Source organism: Equus asinus, chromosome 2, assembly GCF_041296235.1.
Source record: "Equus asinus isolate D_3611 breed Donkey chromosome 2, EquAss-T2T_v2, whole genome shotgun sequence".
In the NCBI taxonomy this organism is placed as follows: domain Eukaryota; kingdom Metazoa; phylum Chordata; class Mammalia; order Perissodactyla; family Equidae; genus Equus; species Equus asinus.
Window position 1 is genome coordinate 144054985 of NC_091791.1, and position 26597 is coordinate 144081581.

The following is a 26597-nucleotide window of genomic DNA, read 5'->3' on the forward strand; positions in this document are numbered from 1 at the left end:
TTCTTCTTTTTCAAAATTGTTGACTATGCTAGTTCTTTTGCCTTTTCACATAATTTTAAAATCAGTTTGTCAATCTGTATAGAAATTTCTGATGGAATTTTGGTTGGGATTACACCAACTTTACAGATTAGTTTGAAGCGAATTTTTACAATATTGAGTCTTTCCCTTGGTGCACATATAGATACGTCAGGTTGTATATTCACCAGCTGAAGGACATCTGAGTTATTTCTGGTTATGAATAAAGCTGCAATAAACATCTGCATAAGATTTATTTTTATTTCCCTGGGCACTCAGTGGGCTCTTTCTTCCTGGAAATTTATGTTCTTTATTTCTATTAGATTTCCTTCTGTTATTTCTTTGGTCAGTCATCCCCAGCCTACCTTTTTCTCTGTTGTCTCTTAGGGGAATGATTGGTAAGTGTTGAAACTCCAGGATTGATCTAGTTTTTTCTTCTTTCCCATTGTCAATCTCTTTATCTTTGTTACTTACTTGCAGAAAGATTTTCTTAACTTTATTTTTTAATCTTTCTATTGAAATGTATACATTTTTAGCATTGCTTTAATTCCAAAGAAATATTCATTCTCTATTTGTTTCTTTTTAAAACATATAGTGTTTTAGGGGCTGGTCCCGTAGCAGAGTGGTTAAGTTCGCACACTCTGCTTTGGCGGCCCAGGGTTTGGCTGGTTCAGATCCTGGACACGGACATGGCACCGCTCATCAGGCCACGGTGAGGCAGCATCCCACATAATACAACCAGAGGCACTTACAACTAGAATATACAACTATACACTGGGGGGCTTTGGGGCGAAGAAGAAGAAAAAAAAGAAGATTGGCAACAGTTGTTAGCTCAGGTGCCAATCTTAAAAAAAAAAGTTTCTTAATCTTGTTTAATGGATTCAGCTTCTCCTCTCCCTGATAATGCTTTCTTATTTAAAATTTTATTCTGTTCCCTGAATTGTCTCTGTTTCTTCCTTTTCCCTTTTCTGATTTATACATTTTAATTTCTTTCATATTGGAGATTTTCTACATAATTCTGGTGATCCTTTACTTCTTATTAAAATGTAAAAGTAAGGCAGTCAAATTCAAGTGGACATTCTTTGTGTAACAGCTGGACTTGTCAAGTAGTGACCTTCACAGTTAGATGGGTACTCATCTATTTACAAGAGAAATTTGCAAATGTCATTTTTCTTGAGAACTTTTTCTAGAATCATCCCATTTTCTTTTGAGAAAATGTCTCCAGTGTTCTGCATGGGATTATATGCCTACTTGCCAGCATTCTTATAGCTGATGGCATTTAAGCACTGAGGCCCCTGTTTAATAAGTAGACTTTGTCCTATCTCCTTATTTTTCAGGATTCTCTCCATTGGTTGGGCAGAGTCTGGAGTCTTTCTCTTTCTTTTGTTGGGCTGGGGTGGGGTTGTTCAGATAGGTAAAGGGGCTTATTAAGTATTTCATCATGGATAGAAACAAAACCCTGGGAGAGCATTAGGAGTGGGTAACAATTACTTCTTCCTGAGGGCTCAGAAGATGCTGCAAAGAGGAATCATCACTAAACCTGGGTTTTGAAGTTAGAAGAGGCAAATTGATTAAATTTGCTGGAGGCAGGGATGGAGAGAGAAAAGTATTTGTAGGAAGAAGTATCTGTGCAATATCAAGGAAGCTTAGAAGAGCATAGTCCATTTCTGCAGCAGTAAAGGGTTCAGTGCCATAAGCTCGGAATTTAATATGTGGATCAGGGCAGAGATCCAGCATTTCATCTCGTTTAAAGAAAAACATTATTTATTAAAGTATCTAAACCCTTTATCTTTTAAATGCTAAATTTAAAAGTTTGTTTGCTTAGTTCAATCTATACTAATCAATATATTCCAGCTCTATCACTTGCTACTTGTATCTAGTAACACAACATTTACAATGTTCTCATCTGTAAAATGGAGATAGTATCTGCCGGTAGCAGTCAGGGTTTTTAGTTGTGTGCAAGAGAAAGCAATACTTGCTAATCTAAGCATAAAATGATTTTATACAAGGATATTGGATCTCTCTAGGGAAATGGAAAACTAAATTTGGATGTTATGCAGTCATGACAAAGTCCAAAATCACACTGCAGCACTGGTACCACGGAGGCATGGCTGCCATCAGCACTAGGCACAGAAACTGACACCTCTGCTGCCAGAGGTTGGATGTAGCTGCTAGAAGCACTGCACTGCTGCCTCTGGAAACCAGATATGGCTGTGGTGCTGCCATCTCCCTCACCAGGATGTATTTTGTCTGGGGCTGTGAATCTGATTGGCACAACCATAGAACATGTGTTCGTGTCCTGTGTATAATGGAACATTAAACAGTAAACAATGGTACTGTTTTGCAGCTTCTCCAGGAAGACACAGGTTCTGCCTCATAAGGAAGGTGAGAATTCTCCAAACATAGGAAAGAGGAGCAAAGACTGGATAGTTAAGAAGAAGGATAAATGTCTACATAGTTCAGGCTATCAAAAGGGGTTTGGAAGATAGATAAAGCATTATAATGCAGAAAACTCTAAAATGCCTGATATTATTAGTATTATCATCTTTAGCACATCATCATCATGGAAGTTTCCTGAATAAATTCTGTATTTGTTTTCTATTGCTATGTAACAAAACACTGCAAAACAACTGCTTAAAGACTACAAACATTTATGATTGCAGAGTATCTGTGGGTCAGGGATTCAAGAGTGGATGAACTGCATGGTTCTGATACAGGGTCTCTCATGAGGTTCCAGTCAAGATGTCAGTTGAGACTGGAGGATCCATTTCAAAGATGGTATTCTCATATCAGGTGGCCTCAGTTCCTTGACAGCTGTTGGCAAGAAGCTTCATTCCTAACCACATGGGCCTCTATAGAACTGCTCAAATGTCCCAACAACATGTTAGTTGGCTTTCAGAGAGAGTGATCCAAAAAACAGCGAGAACAAGATGGAAGCTACAATGTCATTTTATGATGTACACTTGATAGTTACTCTCCATAATTTCTACCACATTCTATTTGTTAGAAGCCAGTCACTAAGTACAGCCCACACTCAAGGGGAGGCGAATTAGGCTCCATCAAAGGGAGGAGTATCACAGAATTTTTGGACATGTATTAAAAGCATCATAAGTTATCATTTATTATTTCACAGAATTGGCCAAATTAATTTCCTTATGCATTATTTCTATTCATTTTTGTATTATATTATGTCAGAGATTCTATTCTGATTTGAAGTTAATTTACCATATACCCTCCAGGGATATTTATTTTATTTGGTAAAAATCTTTCACTGCTTAAAAAGGAGAAATGATTGCACTGGACAGCATCTTATCACAGAAACACATTTCAACTATGAACGAAATATTTGTCCTTTTGTTCAAACACCTGAATCCTATAGTATAGAGATTAACAGCTATCGCTATCCATGTGGTGGGAGGAAAGGGAGGAGACATTTTGGTAATTCAAGGCTTTTTTCTGAGAGCACAAAAGTATTCTAGGAACACAAATTTAAATGCCTTCAGTGGCCAAACAGGTAATAAAAATGGTGAAGACTACAGGGAGTGAAGAGGCCTGTGACATTCAAACTCAATTTAAAAAATAACAGTAACAATACCAGGCTAGCCAAATCAAACACTTCCAAGTGGCCAGTTTGGCTCTCAGTGGCCAGCTTGCTCTTCTTGCTGAGGTCTAAATGGTCTGATTTGACTTCTTTGGAAATTCTCCTTCTGAATTCATTAGTTTTGGAGCCAAAAATGATCTTGATCTACCTAATCCAACTTTTCTATTTTACAGACAGGAATCTGAGACAAGGCACTTTCGCATTTGGGGACCCCTTCCTCCATAAAAATTATATTTTATGAGGTCAAATAAAAACAAATTAGAATGAGGAAAGGAGAGACTTTATTCAAAAAGATTTTATAAGGGACTATTGCAGTGGGGAGGGGCGACTACATGAGGAAGAAAGCTCTGATCCTTAGATCCGTAAGCCTTTCAAAGGTTAGGCAGAAAATGTCTTTTCTTTTCTAGGAAGCAATACACAATGCTGGAGAGGACAGGATGTGGGGAAGAGGGCTGAGTTAGAGTGGCATGATCTTATGGCAGAGAAGAGAAAGTTTTACCTGGTGGCCAGCCTATTGTCAGGTGGGCTGTCAAGGAGGGGTGTATTCTGGCGCAGGCTGAGGGAGGATGGGTCAACGTTGAGGTCTAGGGAGAAAGAGAGAAGCCTAACTAAAGTTTGGTCAAGTCAAGGTAGCGGGTATCTTGTTCAGATTGGTTAGCAAGCACAAACAAATCAGCTAATCTTTTATGAAGCAAAGAATGAGAATTTGGAGGGTCTGTGGCCAGTCTGGTCATTGATAAACAAGGTAAGTCTTATCAGGACCTCTTATCTATTTCATTTGGGGATGGATGATTCCTTGCAGTAAACCATTTCCAGAACACAAAGGGGTGGGAAGATTTCTTTAACTCTTACTGTTTTCTAGAATTGCAGGGCTTGGGTAAAGTTCACCACTGTCAACAATTGCATTGGTATAAAGACCAATAAATTAATATTATATATTATAACATTTTCTTCAACCTAAAAGTTCTTTTTTTCCTTTTTCCTTTCTTTCCATTTGCGCAGGCCCTAAAAATATCAAGTGCTCTGATCTGAGACCCAGAGAGACTGAGGGCCTTTAAAAACCACAGAACTAGTTACAGAAGAGTTCAGACAAGAGGAACCAAGTCTAGGGCTTTTTCCACGCCGCACCTCTACAGAGACTGAAGAAGAATCTGCCCAAGAGGTAGGATGAAGACTTGGGAATGGGGTGGGAGTGGGAATATTTGAAATAAGATCCTGCAGACTTAGAGGCGACGATAAGTGAGAAATTCATTAAAGAGCCAGGGCCTGGGGGAATCTTAACAGTCGACTGTTGCACGCACGTCATCATTCAACAATATTTATTACGTATTTACTAAATGCTTGAGCTGACAGTCAAGGAGGGGAGGCCAATGCAACAAGCAGTTGCACTAAGTCTAACAAGTGTCATGACAGAGGAATTGAAGTATCCTGAGAGTGAACAGCAGGAAAACCTAACCTGCATGGGGGACGTGAGCTTCCAAGGGAACCAAGAACAGAAACTGACCAGGCAGAGGATGGAGAAGGTGAGGGGAGTGTCCCAGTCAAAGGGATTTCACACAGGAAGATTCGGGGGGCATGCGAACTTTGACCTCAGAGGAGACCTAAAACTTAGGCTCTCACTAAATATCCTTAGTATTTGGGAAGCTAGGTATCAGTGAAAAGCCAGTGTTTAGAATTTCTCCCCACCTGCTTCCGGGAGTCTTAGCATTCACGACTAGGCTGCCCAGAGGGTGTGGACTGGAAAGTAAAATAACTGAGAAGACACACTGTTCCTCACATTTTTCTAAACCACTCGGTCCGTCGCGGTACTTGGCCGACTCAAAGCAGGTTAGGAGGCCGATTTCAATGGTGAGTTTCTCCCCCATTCTAGACCCTCGAATCTCACTGTCCCCTGCTAGACGGATGCAGTCTTGAGGGGAACTTCCTCTCATCCCTTCTCCTCTCAAAGGGCCCTGCCAGGGTCCGGGGCCGAGGGTGCGCCGCCCGGCCTCCCTTGATTTTCCTCACCTGACCTCGAACTCTCAGCCCTGGAAGGACAGGCCACCTCGAAGGCTGCGGGCCGACAGGTTCAGCAGCCACGCCAGGGAGCTAAGAAGGGACCGGCAGGCCGGCGGCAGCCGGAGGGAGCCTGGCGAGCGCGGGGCGGGGCGGGGCCAGGCGGGCGTGGGCGCGGCGGGGTGGGGCTTGGGGCGGGGGCGGGGCGGGGGCGGGGCGGGGCCGGGGCTGGTCCCCACTGCCCAGAAGGGCCGCCCCTCTGCTCAACCGCTGTTTCTGCCAGACTGCCAGGACCCTGCTGCTCCCTGCTCGGGGCTCGGGTAAGGCGGGCGCCCCCGGGCTGGGCTCAGGCTCCGCGTCCCGGGCGCTGGGTCACCGGCTGCCCCGGGCTGGTGCCCGCCCGGCTTCCCGCCCTGAGAGCCCGCGCAGGCCCGGCGTTTGGATACTGAGGGGCGGGGAAGGAAGGTGAGCGCGTGTAGCAGTTGCTATGACCTCTTCTTTTGCTCCAAGTTCTTGCACGTGGAAAATTCTCTCTTCAAACTCTTGTCCAGATGTCGCATCCGTGGTGACAGAAGTCGCTCATCGGACACGTTGGTCCTTTCCGGTCAGGGGAGGGGGCGGGAGAGGGGGCGGTTGGTGAGGGCCTCCTATTCCCACCTGTGGCCCTGGGAGGCGTCTGCCCCTAGAGACTTTTAGGGACCCGCCATTCACCATTGAGAGTGTTTCTTGAGACTGCGAAGTTGGACTTCTAAGGAACGAGAGTCGGTTGACTTAATTTCAAAATTGCGCTCAGTAGCTGGGAAAACGACTCGGGCTGGCGCGGCTGTGACAGCTTGAGGGCTGTCCAGGGCGGGGAGATCCGGTGAAAACTTTCCTTGCCGCGCACCTGCGGCCGAGCCAGGCATAAAGCCAGCTGTCACAAGACTTTTGCCACTTGTAAAGTTGGACAAGGGGCAGGAAAATAAAGCTGGGTCGGGGGGGAGGGGAGATGTCTGCTCTGACAAAAATCTGGAGAAGATGAAATACTGGGAATATTCACTTCCGGGACAGGTGCTTCCTTATTCCACCCTCCTCATTCACTAGAGCATTTTTGTGTATATTTCTAAACAGTTAACTAAGATCCAAACAGAACGTGGCTATATAGCAAGGTTACCTTTTTTTCCCTTTCTCTCGCAGTTTTATGCTAAATGAGTTCAAGGTCACCTGTTGGAGACAAGGTCACCTACTGGAGACTAGGTCACCTGTTGGGAATATTTTTTCCTAAAGAAAGGGTTTAGAAACTTTTGTTTCTTTCATCCCCTTCCCTACCCACCCTCCCTTTCCAGGCCCCCTACACCCAGTGAGGTTGCCTTCCACCCTCCTTAATTCTCACCCCTTAAAGACCAGGGGTGAGGAAAGCACCCACTTTTGTCATGCAAGTATTTGTGGTTAGTTTGGTCTTGTGACTTTTGTTCCTAACCTTCCTTTGGTTCCAATTCAAAATTAAAATGTACCAATAGTGTTTTCTGTAAAGAATTCGAAGGGTTGGAGGCGAATGGGAAACTGTCCATGTAGTAAAATGGCTATTTTTTTAAACCGCAAAACTTGGGACTCTGTTGAATTCTTTTTGGGAAAGATATTTTAAAATTATAATTATTTTATCAACAAAATATCAACTGTTAAGCTTCTCCCTGTGTGTGAAATCTTACATTGATAGTCTCTACCCAATGAAGTAAATGCTTTAGAAGTCTAAGGTTCTACTTAATAGAGGCCAGCTGGAATAGAAGTGTATTTAAGTTATGAAATAACTTCGTGGAACCTTGAAAATAATGCTATTAGGAATATTTCAAAGTTGCTGCATTCCGATATCTTTGTGGCTTCACAATTCACTTATTCTTTCTGTTATTTAATAATGTTACTCACAATATGTGGCATCTCATTAATAATTCTGTCAGTGCATTATAAAGAACATCTCTCTGGGGCTCTGTTCTGAAAGTATAGTTATTTTTCCCAGTTGTTAGTATTTTTAGATTCAGTTCTGCTCTAGATTGAATTGTAGGCAGGGAGATGAGGTGGGGATCAGGACTAAAGGCGTCGGTGCCCTGAGCTCTAGTACCGGATCAGCTTTGAAGTCCTGGCAAGTTCCCAAGTTAACTTTGGGGTCCCAGCAAGTCCCTTAACATATGTGTGTCATTTTTGTCCTCAAAATGAGGAGCTTGTCTTCGGTCGTAATGGACATTCTGGTCCCTTTGAACTCTTCTATAAAAGGCAAATCCTTATGTCTAGAGCTAGGTATCACTGCTCTAGAGAAGTATGCCTTCTAGAGTTTGCTCTCATTTCCAGAGGGTGTCGTTACATGCTGGGCCCCGCCCCTACCCCACAACAGCGGTGCAGTGCAGTGATTAAGAGCTTGAGTTTTGGAGACTGGTGGATCTGTCTCTGTTTTCTAGCTCTGGTCTTGGGCAAGTTACTTATGTCTCCAAGCCCATTTTCCTCCTGTTTAGTATACAGATAATAATAATGCCTGAGGTCATTATGAAGAGCAAATGAAGTGATGCACATAGCGTAAGTGCACAGTGTCTGCAACTCAATAGTCAAAAATGGTAGAAAGTGTGTTTCAACAGTGACCTCCCTCCTCTTTCCCTTTGAAGAAGATGGAATTTTACCTGGAAAAATGTGAAGACCTACACCTGGGTGTTTAAAAAATAAGCAAGTACAAGATGAGGAAGTTGTAATTAACTGAACCATCAACCTCATGTTTAATCGACTGTGTTTTCTCTGAGTCACCAGTGAGTTGTAAGGGCCCAGAAAGCTGATATGATTTTAGGCTGCTTTAGTAGAAATTAGAATTCACGTCTATATCCAAGATATGTTTCTGTGTGTACCTTTTGCTCTTTGTGTGGACGTCAGAGTTACACATGACCATTTTCAAACTGATTTGTCTGAAGCAAGAAAGGAGAAAAGAGAGGCAACTCTTGAAGCCATATCATATTCATTCATAACTATTACATTACTTGTTTGACTTCCTCCTCAACATTTTTTGACTTCTTGTTATACGTAGAATGCCCTGATAGAGGAATGCAAAGGAAAACAGGGCAGGTTCCTGCCTCCAAGCATTCATAGTATAGTTCAGGTCGCGTGAGTAATTATAGCAGAGCGATAAGAGGTCTGATAAGGAGAAAAGGGAATGCTGGGAGTTGAGGAGTGCTAAATATCAACCAGAAGAGGCTCAAATGAGTTAAAATTTAGTTCCAGTTTTGAAGGTTCCAGTTTTATGGGAGTTTGCCAAGAGGAAATGCTGAGAAAGAGGATTCCAGTCCAAGGGAAAAATTTGTATGACGGTGTGATAGAGTGAGAGAGCATGACAAATGCAAATCATGGCACACGGTCTCCATGCTGTCCCATCCTTTTCTGGCTATGGAACATTGGCAAATTATTTTGCCTCTCTGAGCTTTAGTTTCCTCAAACGTAAAATGAGGATTGTATATTTTACATTATTTGGTACTGATTTAACCTTCAAGTCTTTCCTATGAGGGTGTCTACCTCAAAACTTTGTTGGAAGACTTAGTTGTGTGTAAAACATGAGGCCATCTGATGCACAGTTGACAATCAACCAGTGTGGTTCCCTCCACCCATCTCATTCTCTTGATTAGAGAAAACACAACACTAATCTAGCCTTGAGTATGGATGGGATTTATCATTTCACGCATATTATAAAAAGCTGACCAAGAAATATTGTAACTCTTCTCTTTCGGAAGAGTTTCTCCAACCACTACTGTCTTTCCTTCAACATACAAAGGCTGTGTTGTTAGCCTGTGTATCAGGGGCAGGCTCTATAAAAGGAGTTCTGATCACATTGAGAGTTCTTTGCTGGCAAAAGTTAGCATTCCTGCCATTTGCATGATAGAATCTCAGACCATTTTAGGCCCTGCTTCGTGCTCCAGTCATTGTGTCAGTCTGAAGCTATTGAAGTGAGTCTTAGAAAAAATTTTTGTGGGGAGGGGATATTGAAAATTGGTTAGTTATTTTGGAGTACCGAAATGCAAACTGAACATTTTGGGAGGAATTTGTTATAAGATTTTACCCTCTTGCAATTTTTCTTTACTATTGTTAGCTCTTAAAATTCTTTTTAAATTTGGAAAACTTTGCCTTGAAATTCCAACTTGATCGTGTATAAATTGTCTTTCATGCAAACAGTGTTTACAAATTTCCTGAACAATTGAATATCTAGAATGCCCCCCTTTAGGCCTTTTTCCCACATGAATTTCAAAGAGAGGACCTCAGGCAGTTCTGTTGCAAAGTCCTACAAAACAGGGAAGAATTGTACATGCCGTTGAGACAGCTGTAGATAGCAAAAGAATTTACCTACTTTAGATTTCATTCATTGCAGGGAAAAATAGTGGGTCAGAGGGCCAAGCCAGGACTGTTTACTAGAGAAGGCCCAGATCAGGCCAGATATTGGCGTTTTCGTTAGGTCATACACACGAGGCCCAGAATAAGAACTTTTTGAGGGAATTGTTCTTTTTGGTCATACACTCAGTGAATGTTGTTTAAATTTCATCAATTAATTTGAATTTTTAATTAATTGTGCTGTGCATGGAGGATGCTGAGATTGAATGAAGTTCCTTAGCCTCAGTTGTGAATAAGAATGTGTTTGGAGGGCTAGTGAAAATTCAAATTCCTGGGCCCTATATCTTAGAGCTTCTGATTTAGTACAGCCAGCCAGGGGCCCAGGATTCTGCATTTCAGTAAGCCTTGTGGTTAATTCTGATGCTGATAGATACTTTCTTTTTTTTTAATCAATGTTTTTCCAGCATTCTTCTACACATTTACGTAGATTCTCTGGCCAATAGTGTAATCTGTCTGTCTAGACCTTATCATTGCTGTCTAAGTGTCTAAACAAACTCAAACTCTGACCCACTTTGCCTTTAACCAAGTCAACTTACCTTTCTGTTGTTGTTGTTTTTTAATCCATAAAATAGGGACTTGGACTGAATGTCTATAAATTTCCATGATGCTCTTAATTTGACGCTTTTCTCTCCTTTTGATATAGTAACATCCAGATTAGTCTAAAAGAGTATTCTTTGAGCACTTACAGATTCAGACCCCTCTTTGAAGAAATGGACTGAGTGAGATCTACGCAGAGCTCTGTGAAATCCTTAGACTCTTTGGGGTATCAATACACCCACTTTTTTTTGCTAAATTAAACAAGGAGGCCATTAGACTGAGGTGGCTCTACTGCCATGGCTGCCTACATTAGCAAACCAAAATCTAAGCCAGTAAATGCCTCAAGGTTATGAAATTGAAACCTAAGGACAACCAATCACAAACAGCCAACTCCGCTTTATGCTATAGCTAATCAATAATTTCCTTACTCTGCTTCTGCCTTTTCTCTATAAATTCTCTCCCTGAGCTCCTGTCGGCAGAGTGCTCCTAACCACTTCCAGTTTGGCACTGCCTGATTCAAATCTATTTTTGCTCAAATAAACTCTTAAAATTCTTAATATGCCTCAGTTTATCTTTTAACAGTTCATTGCCACCTTCTTACGTTAAGAAGTGTAATGAATGGATGATTTCAAGACTATGAACATGAGAAGATTTGGTCTATAGAGACCTAGTTGGAGACTAAGCTACCTTTTAAAAAAAATTTTTAACTGTGGATATAAATTACCAGCTGAATATTTTAGTAATTAAACTTCCCTTTGAGAAGCCCTCCTGATCCCCTCCCCAGACAGGGTTAAGTGCAGCCTGCCTTCGGTGCTCCATATACCTTGTGGGAATCAAGCCTCAGCCCTTCTCACTCTGAGGTGATGGAGGTTCCATGATCTGTCATCATCGTGGGCCAGAGACTGGGCCCTTCCTCTCAGTCTCAACTGGTGACCAGAGTCAGGCAGGCAGTAGATGCTTCATAAATACTTAAGTAAATTAACTGCTACTTCCAAAACTGCTGTTAAGACAAAATTCAGTTATTTTCTGTAACACATTTAATAATTTTCTCCTCTTTTCTAAATGTGGAAAACTCTGTGCTAATTCTATATGCTTGCTTTTGAGAAGTGCAGTGTATTTAATGCGATCATTATTTAGAAATTGAAAATAAAAATAAATTTTAATAACAGTATATATATATTTTTTCAGTTAGGAGAAACAGTGACTGTGATTCTTGATAGCCCATCATGCTACATGGGCATACAAACACTGATTTCTCTTCTTTCTGAGGCACTGGGAAGTGAGCATTTGAAGCATCTTTTCTGTGCATTTTGATTTCCTATTGAACAATAAATGCAAACAGGAAAAGTTTCAGTTTTTTTTTCAGTGAGATCACAGAGATAGACCAAGTCAGAGCAACTGTCTTGAATAGCTAATATCTGACACCTGGAGAAGGAGAAAATTATTTTCTGCCCTCCATGTTGATGTGTATAGAACATGTGTTCTGAGTAGCTACTATTTTCACTGCCTCTTTTTCCCGTTGAAGTGCAACATAAACTATTTTAATTAATATTGTGTCACCAAAAGGGATTGAAATAGCCAATTGAATTCTACCAAGATAGAGTCTTCTGATGAAAACATATCTTTATTGATTGTGGACAAAGAAAATCATTCTTAAAATGAAATCCAGAGAAAAATCATATCCCTCAGAGAAAATTTCTGAGTGGCAGGCCGAGATTAACATCATAAAATTGAATTTGTGCTGCAAGCCTTTGATGTAATCAGCAGCTGGGAGATGGTGTTGCCCTTACTGTGCTCCCTCTGATTGTGGTGAATTATTGTGTGGAATGAAATAAGTGTTTCTTGTGTCCCTCCTCCAAGAAATACAAACAAGGTATTACTAGGTGGTTTCTTGCCAAGTAAAATGGGTTGGATCAATTCCAGGCCTCTTGAGCTCTCATACACCCATGAACTATAGGAGTCAGGTATTTATTTATGCCCTAGGGACAGAATTTCTTGATATCACTGGACAGTGACTTCTTTGGTCAACAGAAACCCAGCAGAGCAGAGACAAGGGCTTCCCCTTACCAGGGACATTTCTTTTAGAATAAGTAGAGGCCGGCACATATTAGAAAGTGCCACATTTGCCTGATTTCTGTTGGCCTGTAGCTCCAGTCAAACCCTTCCCTGTCTCCCTGGGCTACCTCTGGGACATGTGCTGCATTGAAATCATCGCAGTGTAGAAATCTCACTTTGTACTGAGTCTTGTTCCATGACACCACTGTTACAATGGGCTTCTTGTTGTTTTCAAAGCCCTGCTGCTCTGAAAACACTCTTGCCCATGCATGTACTTTCACACATGTAATGAGTAGGTTTTGTAGGTTAAGTAGAGAAAATCTACTTATACATTTACCCTTGGATTAATGAGTGATTTGGCACCTTAACCACCCCTGTGTTTGAACCGAAGTTGTTTTTGTTTTGTTTTTAAAGAAATAGGTGGAATGGCTTGTCTGTAAACAGGAACTGTAAATTGTAAACAGGTAGTGGTGTCATTGTTGTATACTCTCACTCTCAAGCCCTTTGAGAAGTGAGATTGTCCTTGAAGTCAGACAGATTTAAGGATGTAATCCTAGCCAAGGGATTTAGATTCACCAAGTCTCCTTTCCTAATAACACCAATGGTAGGTGTGCAGATTAAATGAGATAATGCGTGGGAAAGCCCCCAGCACAATGTCTGGAATGCCCATGATTCTAGTTGCCATTCAGTAAACACTTGAATTGAATTTGTAACACTATGTCTTTTCTGTTTTTTAATTGAACACTGCTCATCAAATCTCTCCAGGCTTATTTTTCACCTTTTATTTATTTATTTATTTTGTGAGGAAGATTGGCCCTGAGTTAACTTCTGTTGCCAATCTTCCTCTTCTTGCTTGAGGAACATTGTTGTTGACCTAACATCTGTGCTGATCTTCCCCTATTTTATGTGGGATGCTGCCACAGTGTGGCTTGACGAGTGGTGCTAGGTCCTCGCCTGGGATCCAAACCTGCAAACCCCAGGCCACTCAAGTGGAGCACGTGAACTTAACCACTACACCACTGGGCCAGCCCCAACACTATGTCCTAAGTTTGGGAAGAAAGAGAAAGGACATTTAAGGCAGAAGGTGGGGATGTGTTCTGGGAAAGTAGGAAAGTGGGAAAGTGGGAGGAGCCAGGGCTAGGGAAAATGCTGTAAAGACATGAGGTAGGGGAATACAAAGAGGAGATAGGGCTTATCTTTGCTCATGACAGAAAATCCATTAAGATGAGAAGAATGGTTGCAATGACTCACCTTGTGTGTCTTGAATTAATGCTAGAACGGGCTAGAAGTCCCAGAAAATACGTTTTTAAAAATTTGGGTATTCTGGTAAGGCTAAGATTCCTTTCAATTATGGCCCTCAAATGCTATGCCTCCTTTACCACTCTCTCCAAACCACCATAGAATTCTGCATGCATAAGCCTCCTTGATGTGAATCTGTTTTGGCCAAGCTTCTGCTAGGATTCAGGAGCGGAAGAGGGTGGTTTTAAAGACTTCCCTGGTAGAGGTGTCCCTGTTTTGTGGGCAGAATCAGAAAACACTAGAATCATGTGCATTAGGGAGGCTTCTCCAAGCAGGAGTTGTCTGCATTGGTTCATATCCCTGCCTGTGGAAGAGCCTTCCATCTGTTTATTTGGGGAGGAAAGGATTGCCATAAAGGCAGTGGACTGCCTTCCAGTGTCAGCTTGCGCTGAAGTTGAGAAAAGAGAAGTAGATGTCAGGGCTAAGGAAGGAGACAACTGGCCCATGGAAAAACACAGAATTTTTCTAAGAGAGAAGCTGAGGTGTATGGAATATGCCATCAATGACCATGGGAGTGAAGCGAGCTTTGCTCTTGTACCTTGGGAATTCTCATCCCAGCCTACTTTGCAACAGTTATTTATGTACTTATGACTTGACTCATAGGTTGTGAATTCCTAGAGGCCAGGAACCTGTGTTTTTTCATCTTTCATTTAGTAGGGCTTTCAATAAATACCTGTTGAATGAATAAATAACTATATTCTTTTTTTAGGGAGCCAATAATGTGGACAGAAAGGAGATTTATTACACAAAGGAAATAGAGAACAGAATTTGGTATATGCCAGTTGCATGATTCAGTATACAATTTAAGTGTATGTCTCAAGAATTGATATGTGTATTATTAAGATTTCTGTTCTGACTAGAAAGAAACAAAATCTGTTAGATGATGTATTAGTTTTCTAGGGCTGCTGTCACAAAGTACCATAAATTGAGTGGCTTAAACAACAGAAATTTATTGTCTATAGTTCTAGAGGTTAGGAGCCTGAAATCAAGGTGTCAGCAGGGTTGGTTCTTTCTGAGGGCTATGAGGAAGAATCTGTCCCATGCCTTTCCCCTACCTTCTGGTGGTCTGCTGGCAATCTTTGATGTTCATTAGCTTATAGAACTATCACCCTATCTCTGCCTTTCATCTTCACATGGCTCTCTCCCTGTGTGCGTCTGTCTTCAAATTTCCCTGTTTTGTATGTACACTAGTCATATTAGATTAGGGGCCCACTCTAATCCAGCACAACCTCATCTTCACTTAATTATATCTTCAATGACCCCATCTCCAAATAAGGTCACATTCTGAGGTACTGCAGGTTAGGACTTCAACATATGAATTTCAAGGTGGGTTCAATTCAACCCATAACAGATGGAAAGATGGTAGATTTTGTTCTACTTTGCCAATTTGGTCCCTTTGGAGTTTTATCTTCATCTCCCCTGTTTAATTCATTTAATAGAATATACTATAAATTATGAATAATAAAATGAAATAGTGTAAATGGCAAGGATTCTACTTGTTGTACCACTGTTTACTTAGCAGGATTTTTACACAGATTTTGAGATTTAAAAAGCCTTCCAATAATGGTGGCTAGCATTTGTTGAATGCTTACTATCTAATGATTTCCATGGATTATCCAACTTAACTCTCATATCAACCCTATCAGATTGATATTATTATTTATTTACACTTTATTGATGAGGAATCCAATACACAGTTATAAAGTAACCTATCCAAGGCCATACAGTAGTAGAGTTGGCATTGGAATCCAGGCTGACTAACTCTTGGGCCTCATCACTGGGTACCTGCTGTCTCCCTCCTCTTATTACTGCCAAGTAAGGTAGATATTATTCCCATTTCATGGATGAGGAAAATAAAGTTTAACGTGTATAAGATTAGGAATTTGAGCTTAGATGTTATCTCTTAGAGAAATCCTTCCCATGTTTGGTTTCAAGTTCCACTTGTGTTTCCTCCCCAAACATTCTTGCATTTACTTTACATAGCCCTGATCACACCGTTGGTAACTCAGGACTCACCTGTCTCCTTAGACACCGGTGAGCTCCTTGGAGGTTCGTGACTGTCTTTACCCTTCTTGTCTACGTCCCTAGAATCTTGCATGGTCTCTTGCACATATAGATACTCATTAAATATTTAGTAACTAAATGTATATAAGTAAGGGCAAAGGAGCCAAAGAAAAAGGAGACCAGTTGAAGATACACAAAATAAGGGTTAAAAAAAGGAGTAACTGAGGTGACAGAAGATGAAATTTGGGCTAAAGATAAAAATGTTATTACAGCAGATTAGTATGGATATCTTAGAAAAATAAGCTAAAAATAAGGAAAAGATATGGAATGTTCAAGGGATGAGCAGAAGTTCATGTCTAAGTGCCTTGATTTTCTTCATTAATTGGAAGGAAGGATCACCAACTAAGAGTTTTGGGGTGTAAGGAATTGCCTGGGTTGGGGTGAGGTCTTGAAAGAGTAGAAGAAAAGACTTTACTATGGGAATGGGTTAGAGACATGTGTCCCAATATGACTTTAGGTAGTGCACAGCAAACATTTATGGTAATAGACGACTATTTCTTTAAAATGCATTTTGAAAAAAATCTAACCAGCACTTCAAATCCCATGATTTTATATGGATGTTAATGATTAAGATAATTCTAAAAGAAATACTTGTGTGATTTAAATTATTCTTAAATAAGTTAATTTAATACTCTAAAATAAAGTGAGTTAATTTAAAGAAATAGGTATAAATAGTTTTAGATTGTATTTGGATATGGCAAAGAAGAATGTGGCTCAAGATTGAAAATAAGTTTATAGATTCACACACAAAAAAACAATTGTTTTGCCCAGTAGCAGGAATACTTAGTTAAAACTAATTATAACATGACTCAGTTGTAATTACTTTGAGGTCAGGGACAGTGTTTTTCTGTTCTTTGTGTTCTCTGTAGCCCAACCCACCGCCTTGAATACATTTGGTTCTTGATGAATATTTGTTGAAGTTATTTAAAAATGGACTAGAACAGAGGTATTTTTTTGTTCATGTTAGATACATCTAGGTTAAACAAAAACAAAACAAAGACTTTGTAAATATTCACAGAGTTAAATGTAGAAATTAAAAGGAAAACAAATCAACTTCTTAAAGCCTAAAACTAAGGCTTTAGAAAAGAGAATTGGAGTTCTATGAAGTTGTTCACTGACTGAATATAAGTAAAAGTGAACGAGCTACCCAGAAAGAAATGAGTTGTCCTTCTCAAATTTCTTTTGCAAGCTGAATGCTCATCTCTTTCACAGTGACTATAAATGGAACGGACTTGGCATTAATTCAGCTGTGTTAGCTCTTCTGTACTACAGCTTAATGAGCATGGAGGTGAAGTTTGAAGGTAATACTTTGTGAAAATCTTTGACTCTCAAGGCTGGGAAAGCTTCGAGCTGTGACAAAAACCTCATCGTATAGTTATAGAGATGTGATTTCTTGGCTGTTTTGGGTATTTGGAGTTCAGAGATTAATTTGCATAACTGGTTAATTCTTCTCTTGAACTCTGGGTTCTTTTACCATTAACTTTACCTATCAAGATATTACCTACCTAAAACGCATTACCTTCTAGAATTTCTTAAGTAGCAATTAATCACTGAATAATGACATGTTTGAAGGAGCTTGGCTTTGATGTTGGTTAGGGGTTAATTCTGAAATAGTCATGCTCCAGTGGGTAGACCAGGTAGATTTTTATGTGTTATTCAAATATGCCTTGGGCAGCCTTAGACTTTGTAGGAACAATTTTTTACCTTTTCTAAGGAGTGATCTGATTACAATCTGTTGATAAAATAAGATCTTTTGCTTTGGGAGCATCTGCAAACAGACAGGTTGGGGGGACAGGGTTTCTGCTGAAACCAGCTGTGCACAAACCCTTAGGTTCCCGTGGACTCCTGAGGCTGCGTGCTTCATAGTCCCTTGTGGATCAGATACCTCCGACTCTGGCCTACCCTGCTACCCAGATACTTTCTCTACAGCTTAACTTCTCCTGTTCTTTCATGAAGCCCTACTTTATCCTCTTCCAGTTTATTGCGACTTACTAGCTAGCTGTGTGACATTGACCAAATTGCTTTACTCTAATCTCCAATCTATTTTTTTCAGCTTTATTAAGGTATAATTTACATACAATATATAACACCCATTTAAAGTGTACAATTTGATTACTTTTAGCACTCCAACCTTTTTTAACCTAAAGTCTAAATTTAGAAACAAAACTCCCTCTGGGCTCAAGATGACCAGGTTATCTTTTGTGAAGGAAAGAATGATGAAGTAATTCATTTGTATCCCCCATGGTGCCAATGTATGAGGTTTGAAGAAAGTAGGTAGGATTCCTCTCCACTTAAAAGATGGATCAGAGAGATCATAGGACTGGAAGTGGCAGATCTGAAATTCAAGCCCAGATCTGTTTTATCTCAAAGCTTCTGCTACGTTATTTTTACTTTCCTCACAGATGTTTCCTTTAGTCAGGAGGTTACTCTCAGAATTCATGCATGGTGACCGAGAACTTTGTTCTTTGTATTTTTTGATTGGCTGTCCTCAGTCGAGGGGTTCAAGATTTGTCTCTGTCTTTGAGGCTAGGAAGGCAAAGACTCAGTGTCTGGGCTTGTCCCTGAAGAAAGGTATTTATGTTGAGGTAAACAATTCCAGTGTTCAGTCCGCACCTACCACAAAACCGTATTTGCGTCACACTCATTATTCTACTAGCCTCAGACGAGTCAGAGTGATCAAAACAAATTGTTACAAGGAAGAAGATGAAGGTGAGAAGGAGGATGGGTCTGTAATGTGTGTTGTTTTGTGCTTGCCAGGTATCGTATTTATGAGGAAAGGACCAGGAAGTGCTAGCCCAGCTTTTAAAGTCAGTGGAGGCCACATTAGAACCTGAATATAAGAGATTTTATTGTTGTTGTTTTGCTTGACTTTAAAAAATATTTTGGGGGCCAGCCTGGTGGCACAGCAGTTAGGTGCGCATGTTCCGCTTCGGTGGCCTGGGGTTCGCAGGTTCAGATCCTGGGTTCGACATGCCACCGCTTGTCACGCCATGCTGTGGTAGGCGTCCCACATATAAAGTAGAGGAAGATGGGCATGGATGTTGGCTCAGGGCTAATCTTCCTCAGCAAAAAAGAGGAGGATTGGCAGCAGTTAGCTCAGGGCTAATCTTCCTCCAAAAAAAAAAAATTTTTTTTAAGAGGCACCAAAATAATGAAGAATTTTGCTTAGCAGATCACTAAAATTTTCAGGTAGGGAAGTCTGGGTCATCTTTGTCATGGTGTGCAGGGGGAGAGTTCTAAGCAGGTTGAAAGTAGACCTGCTTCTGGTTCTTGCTCAGCTACTCTCTGCCTGGGTTACTCTGGCCAAGTAACTTTCCTGGGTCTTGTTCCTTCATCTGTAGAAGGAGGGAGGGGAGTGATACTGAGTTCCAGGGCTCCCATTTGGCTGTAGCCTAGGGTTGACAGTGGCCCTAGGATACCCAGTTAAATTTGGATTTCAGATAAACAATAAATAATTTTTTATAAGCGTGTCCCATGCAATAGGCAGTGTTTTCTTTTTAGTGTAAACTTGTCCCAAATATTTCTTAGAACATACTTATGCTAAAAAAATTATTTGTTGTTTATCTGAAATTCAAATTTATCTAGACATCTTGTATTTTTATTTGCTAAATCTTACAGCCCTAGTTTGACCTGGAGTCATTGATTAAAAGATCATCATAGATTTTAGAAGTAATATTAACAAATTTTACATTTTCATGGCCAAATAATCTAGTATATGCCCACAATATTTTTGAGAAAAGAAATTGTAGTTACCGTATTGCAAAAGTAAGGAAAGAAATCTCACACCGAGAAAGGTATTGCTAGAAAGTGATAGTCACATTCTCTGCCCCTAGTATAAAATTATAGTAATTCATTGCCTCATTCATTCATTCATTCAAGAAACAGTTACTGAGTACCAATTATGAACAAGGAATTATGCGCATTTTCTGTGAAGAATCACCTGTCCTCACATCAGTTTTCCAAGGTAATTATCTTTCCCATTCTGTCACGAGAAAGCTGAAGTTCAAAGAATATTTGCTAGCTGTTAAGGGAGGAAAAAGACAAAAATCTGTCTGACTCTATTCTAGTTTCTTGCCTCTTTTCTTCATAATAAAGTATATGTTGAATTAACTTAATGGAGATGTTGGTGTGCTGGATATGACCTAATAATCATCCTAGAATCAGAAACCTTATATTTCCATCCATTTGGAGGGAACACAAAGAGGGGAGCAGGAGAGGTAACTTTCCTCAGAATCTAGTTCTACCAGAACAAGAAGACTCTCTGGTTGTAGGAAAGTCTCATCACCTTTTCTCTACTTCCTCATAAGCAAAATAAGAGTTTAACTCCACATTCTTAAAGTTTCTTCCAGTTTCTGGTGAACTATTGCTCCATTTTCAAGATGAAATACAGTCACTTAAGAAATATTTATTGAACGTCATGTGTGTGGCGGGCAGTGTGCTAGTGACTAGGGATCAAACATTGAAAAGACATACCCATCCTTTGTCAGCCGCAATTTACAGGTTTGTCGGTGTTTCCTTACTGGTGAGTTAAGAGCCCCTGTGGTTTGGGAGGCGATTAGTAAGCTCACATTGTTAGATTAGGTAGCCCTTTGCTATTTCTACTTAAAAATATATTATTTTTTAAAATTTCCCTTTAAAATGGAACAGTTTGGGAGCTTCCGGGTGCTCATGACGAGAGTTTGTGCAATCAGTGTGACTGCATCACCAGGAGGTTTATTTCTTAGTTATAAGTATTGTTTTCCAAACTCTGTAATTAATGGTTTGGACCTAGCTTTTAAATTATTTGTGTTCCTAGACAAGTTTTACTTAATTCAATGTTTCCCATCCTTTTTCACGTCAAAGTATAAACACAGAAAATGATTGTCTTTGTACACACACTGGGTTGAGGGTTTCAATTTCTCTCACGCCTCATATCAACTATTCACGGGCCAGTATGTGCCATGGCATACAGCTAGGGAAGCTCTGTTTTAATTTATATTATAGTCAGCCATTGGGTATAGAAAGGAAGCACAGAAATCTGTTGTTGAAATCCTGTGTCACTGAAAGTGAAAACAGTAAGAATGCTGCAGATTCATTACGAGAAGGAACCCTTCAATCCGTAAAGTGCATTCATCTGATAAAGAGTCTTGTATAGAACATCAAACCGTCACTAGGACTTTAAAATCAATATTAAAAAGGGGAAAATCAGAACGATTTCATTGAACATGGCTTTTTCTGAAAAGGAAAAATATTCACAAACTTCATGTATTTTGAAAGACTAAAAACCATTTGCAAATAAAAGTCTGAAGCTTCCTCTCTAATTTAGAAACACAACGTGGAAATTATAAAAATGATTCCTTTGACTTTATTAACCATATAAGATAGGAAATCCAAACATTATGTCACAGATGCAGTTTTGGTCTTATTTCCTATGTACCTAAATTTCAATCTATATTTAAATATGTAATATTAAAATAGCATATTTAAATTTAATGTTATGGTTTTTGTTATAGTTAGGAATAAATTGAATTTATCTTTATATATAAAAATATATCAAAATCAGCTTTGTAATACATAGTTTAATAATTACTAGATCTAAAATAATCTTTTTCCTTAAAATTATTTTTCATTATACTTTTCAGAAATAAGAAAATAATAAATATATATGTATGAAAGGGGTTTTGAGAGATTATATATTGTTGAAAAAGGGGATGAAAATCAGAAGGATGGGAAAGATGATAAAACACCAGCTACTCTCTATAGGTCACAACACACTCTTATCTGTGTTCCCGTGGCACTTATACATGTCCAGAGCACTTGTTACATAGTAAAGTCACTTTGGGAAGACCAGTGGAATATGTATAGATATCTATATATCTCTATATATTCAACTGTATAACTAGTGAGTAATTCATTTACATGGGGGATTCTACCTGCAGGCTGTGAGCTTCCTGAAGACCATTCATCTTCTCATCCTGAGAATCCATTGTGACATCTGAGTAGACTGCATTCAAAACTTTGTGTAGAAATTATTTGAGAGTCACTTATGGGTATAGTTTTGTGTGTGAGTGTTTATATAATTATTTAAATAGCTATACTGATTATACGATAAGCTATTGATTATATTGTTTATATGAGTTAGAAAATACAATATTAAAATCTAAAATGTTGTGCTTGGTACTGTGACTAGATCCAAATGAGAGAAATTTGTTTGCCCTTTATAATGTAGTCTGTAACTTTATTCCTGTCTATGTAACATTTTGTGTGTGTGTGAGGAAGATTGGCCTAGAGCTAACATCTGTTGCCAATCTTCCTCTTTTTGCATGAGGAAGATTGTCGCTAAGCCAACATATGTGCCAATCTTCCTCTACTTTATGTGGGATGCTGCCACAGCAGGGCTTGATGAGCTGTGCTAGATCTGCACCAGGGATCCAAACCTGTGAACCCCAGGCCTCTGAAGCGGAGCATATGAACCTAACTACTATACCACCGGGCCAGCCCCCAAGTATTTTTGTTTTTTAATGTCTACTTTTTTTTCTCCAATGGAAGTATTTATTTTAAATTGCCTTTAAATAGACCAGATTTAGAAAGCATTTAAGGACCTATAAACATCTATCCATAGTCTTGATTTAAACATTCCAAAACATCAGTTGGGTACTCAAATTTGTACAATAATTATAAATTATAAATTGTATAAATACAATAATTATAAACTGGGATAGAGGTTTGTAATCCTTTTCCAAAGATTTTAAAACTCATCTAGACAGATAATCATTTGAAATGGGACAGTATGCTTCTGTCAGGAGCATAACTTACTCCCCCACATCACAGAGTTTCCCTCTAGGTTAGAGACTCTACAATAGACCTTTTTCTCTGAGGTTTTTTTTTTTTTTTAATTTTTATTTTTTTTTCCTTTTTCTCCCCAAAGCCCCCCAGTACATAGTTGTATATTCTTCATTGTGGGTCCTTCTAGTTGTGGCATGTGGGATGCTGCCTCAGCGTGGCCTGATGAGCAGTGCCATGTCCGCGCCCAGGATTCGAACCAACGAAACACTGGGCCGCCTGCAGCGGAGCGCGCGAACTTAACCACTCAGCCAGGGGGCCAGCCCCTCTGAGGTTTATTTTTGATTAGAGATTCCTGGGGAATTGTACAGGATCTCAGAAGATATAGATTTGCTCTCTCTCCTATTGATAGCAAGGCTCTAAGTTTCTGGCCTCACTTTTAAAAGTTTGCTGCAAGAAAAAAAAAGAATCTGAAAAAATAACTTAGGAGATATGCAGCCTTTTAATCAGTTACTTATTCTCACTGTACAATTCGCCTAGTCTCTCAGAATTAGAGGTAATCTGAAGAGTTGTCTAGACCACGTTTCTCATTGTCAGCTTTCTTAGAAGCAAGGGGGATTAGATAGTGATCCTCAAGGACACTCTTGCCCTAAATTCTAGATTTATGGAAGTTTATAATGTCAGTGATATATGTAAGGCATAATGATAGCATAATATGTATATTTATACCCATATGCTTTTATTTACATCACTGAATTTATTTTTCATAAGAATACTGAGATGTAGGCATTGCAGGTGATAGTATCCTCATTTTACTACATATTGCCTTTATAGTCTGGAAATAAGGATAATAAGAGGTAATAGAAGCCTTAGAACTATGTCTCTGAATTCCAGGTCTGTTTTCACTACACTTAGCAATCTGGATTGTTCAGGATGAATTCTGGTTAAGACCTGATTTCTTGTGGCTTTGGCCTTGGTGCTTTTAGTTTTCTAATTTGGATGTGTTAGGAATCCTATGACTATTAGGGATTTTAATATTTGAAATTCTTTGACTTATTTGATTTTCTAAACTCTGAGCGCCTTGTATTTTGATACATTCCTAAGTATTTGTAAATATTTGAATGGGTGGATGCTTTCCCAGATGTGAGTCTTTAGACTATAATATATATTTCCATTCATTTATTCATCCATTCAGCAAATAGTTGTTGACTACCTGTCTGTCCCAGCCCTTTTCTGGGCCCTGAGAATAGGGCAATGGACAAATCAGACAGAAGTTCCTGCTTTCAGAGGATTTAAAGTCTATTGAATTTGAGGTGAATTTAATTTGAATAAGCAAAAGTGTAAAGCAAAAGTGTAATGGTGAAAAAGTTTGATATATGGGTAACTGTTGCTATTATCCAGAAGTATGGGAGCTAATATAAAAATAATAGTAATTTACTGAATTCCACTCTGTGCTCTTCATTATAAGCATGCTCTCACTTCAACCTCACAACCACTCTGAGCTAGGTGTTGTTGTTATTCCCAGGTTATAGAGGAGAAAATTGAAGCTCAGAGGGATTAAGGGGCTCACATTTAATTCTAAGCCAATTTACAGCTCATACTCTTAGCCAACTCTGTCCCTCTCGAAATATAGAGCTTAAAAATAATAAAGAAAAGAATTTATTCAACCAATATTTACCACTTTCCTATGTTCAGAGCACTGTGCTTCAGGCACTGTAGGAAATATAATAATGTCTAAGACATGATTCCTATCTTTCACAAAGAATATAAAAGGAAGAAGCATCAAGATCAGTTTGGTTAAAAGAATATTTATCAAGTGCCCACTATGGGCCAGGCGTTACACTAAGCAAGGTCTGGTCTATATTCTTGGGGGAATTGTATCATTTCATTAGGGAGACATCAATGCAGAGTAGATAATTTCAAGGGATGTTAAAAAACCAGAATAATACAAAGTGGCTGATTGTTGCGTAGACAAAGTTGCAGTGAATCAAGTAAGAGAAGCTAATTTTCCAGAGTAATAGGGATATAAATAACTCACTTCAGGAATTATTTGTCTTTAGTATCATGTTAATCATTACAAATATATTAATTTCCTGGTAAATGTTCCCCAAATTTCTTTCTGCTGTGATTGTACTTAGCAGTCTAGACAAGTTGCCTTGCCTACGCTTTCCTAGGTAAAGTTAAAAAGGTATCAGGAGAGTCCTTGGACAAGAGTCAGGTGTACATTGCCTAAGGAGAAAAAAAATGCCTAGTTTCCTTTGGAGGGATGTGACCATGAGCACTCTCTTTTCTACAGCTTCTTAGTTCTGAGAAGCACATATTAGCCAAGCCAGGAGTGGAGGTCAAAATGCAAATGATTTTTGAATGGTGATTTTCATTGTAATTCTAGGCACTACGGTGAAAAGACTAATACAAAGTTAGGAGTAGTGATTCTTAGTAGCAGAATGTTAAACACACCCATGTGGGTCCTTCTCACTACCAGGTTTGCAATCTTCACTTGTGTCACATTCATCTGATATTCATGGGTCTGAGCTGTTCCCCCAAAGTGAATTTTCCTGATAAATGAAACTTACTATCTATTTAACTCTTTGTCTTAGATATTGTTAAAACTACTACTTTCTGCTTTTCTGCCTTCTTAAACAGAGTGTATTAGGCATTTCATCATCTTTTATTCAGCCAGATCAGGGCCATGATGGGCAGTAACTGTCCTGAGCTGGAATACCATGGAACCCCCAGGAGTGGTGGAGATTTGAGCCGATTTGCTCTTACACTACGAGCCCCAAGACTGCCAGATTTTGCCACTCTACCGACAAGTTTTGTGGGGGTTTTAGTCTTCTGTTTCTTTGTTTTGATTCACTTTTTTCCTCTGCTTGCTTCAGTTGGAAATCATTATGTTCCAACTTTCTTTGCTTCTTGCTCCCCCTCTCTCATCTGTTGATTTGAATACAAGTGAGCTGTTATACGAGCTGTCATTTTACTTAGAAGAATTTATGGGGATTTGCCCTATGTTTTCATATGTAAAGATGTACCTGCTAATTCCTAAGATTATACTCCAATATAAAGTTTTTGGTAAAATGAGTGTGTGTAGCTTTACTTTTTAATGGTTACGGGTATATTTGTGTTGTCTATTTCATGTCATTTGGTTCTAGTAATCTGTACTTCTATAAAAATTATTTCACTTAATCTTTCCAAATTTTTGGCATACAGTTACTTATAATATTCCCATTTAACATATTTGTGTTAAATTATTTTTTCTTTATATTATTTTTTAGTGTTTTTAATTACTTCCTTATCAAACTTATCAAACTTGCCATAGATTTACTCATATTATTTCAATTTTCAAAGAACAAGGTTTTGGCTGTGTAGATTGTTTCCTTTTTAAAAAATTATTATTATATTAATGTGTGATCTTGTCTGTATTGTGTATTGTTTTCTTCTGCATTCTCTGGATTTACCCTGCTCTCTCTCTTTTGTTTTTTCTTTTTGGTGAGGAAGATTTGCTCTAACATCTGTTGCTACTCTTCCTGTCTTTTGTTGGTTGGTTGGTTGGGTTTTTTTTTTTTTTTTTTTTTTTGCTTTAAGGAAGATTTACCCTGAGCTAACATCTGTGCCAATCTTCCTCTATTTTGTATGTGGGTCATGCCACAGCATGGCTTGATGAATGGTGTATGTCCATGCCCAGGATCTGAACCCGCGAACCCTGGCTGCCAAAGCAGAGTGTGCCAGACTTAACTACTATGCCACAGGGCTAGCCCCTGTGCTGCTCTTCTTTTATATAAGATTTTAATTTAGATGCTTAGCTCGTTAATTTTCCATCTTTTTTTTCTTACTACTTGCATTTAAGGCTATAATTTCCCTTCTAATACAAAATCTACATCTG

At 39.3% G+C, this 26597-nt stretch overlaps 1 protein-coding gene and 1 long non-coding RNA gene across 3 annotated transcripts in view; one reads left to right on the plus strand and one right to left on the minus strand.

Moving 5' to 3' along the window:
• LOC139042530 (uncharacterized) overlaps nt 1-5758 on the minus strand; it is a 79822-nt gene extending 74064 nt beyond the window's left edge. The window contains exons 1-2 of the long non-coding RNA XR_011499331.1: nt 5624-5758; nt 4116-4200 (exon numbers count right to left, since the gene is read on the minus strand). This is a non-coding gene — a long non-coding RNA (uncharacterized lncRNA). The remainder of the gene's footprint in view (nt 1-4115; nt 4201-5623) is intronic.
• The window catches only part of WDR72 (WD repeat domain 72), a 229522-nt gene continuing 208272 nt past the window's right edge, over nt 5348-26597 (plus strand). The window contains exon 1 of one of the 2 annotated variants that reach the window (XM_070501346.1): nt 5348-5464. In XM_070501346.1, coding sequence (XP_070357447.1) covers nt 5462-5464 — 3 coding nt within the window. In that variant the 5' untranslated portion in view covers nt 5348-5461. Of the gene's footprint in view, nt 5465-5829; nt 6077-26597 lie in introns of those variants that run through there. The other variant, XM_044764862.2, reaches the window with a different exon arrangement.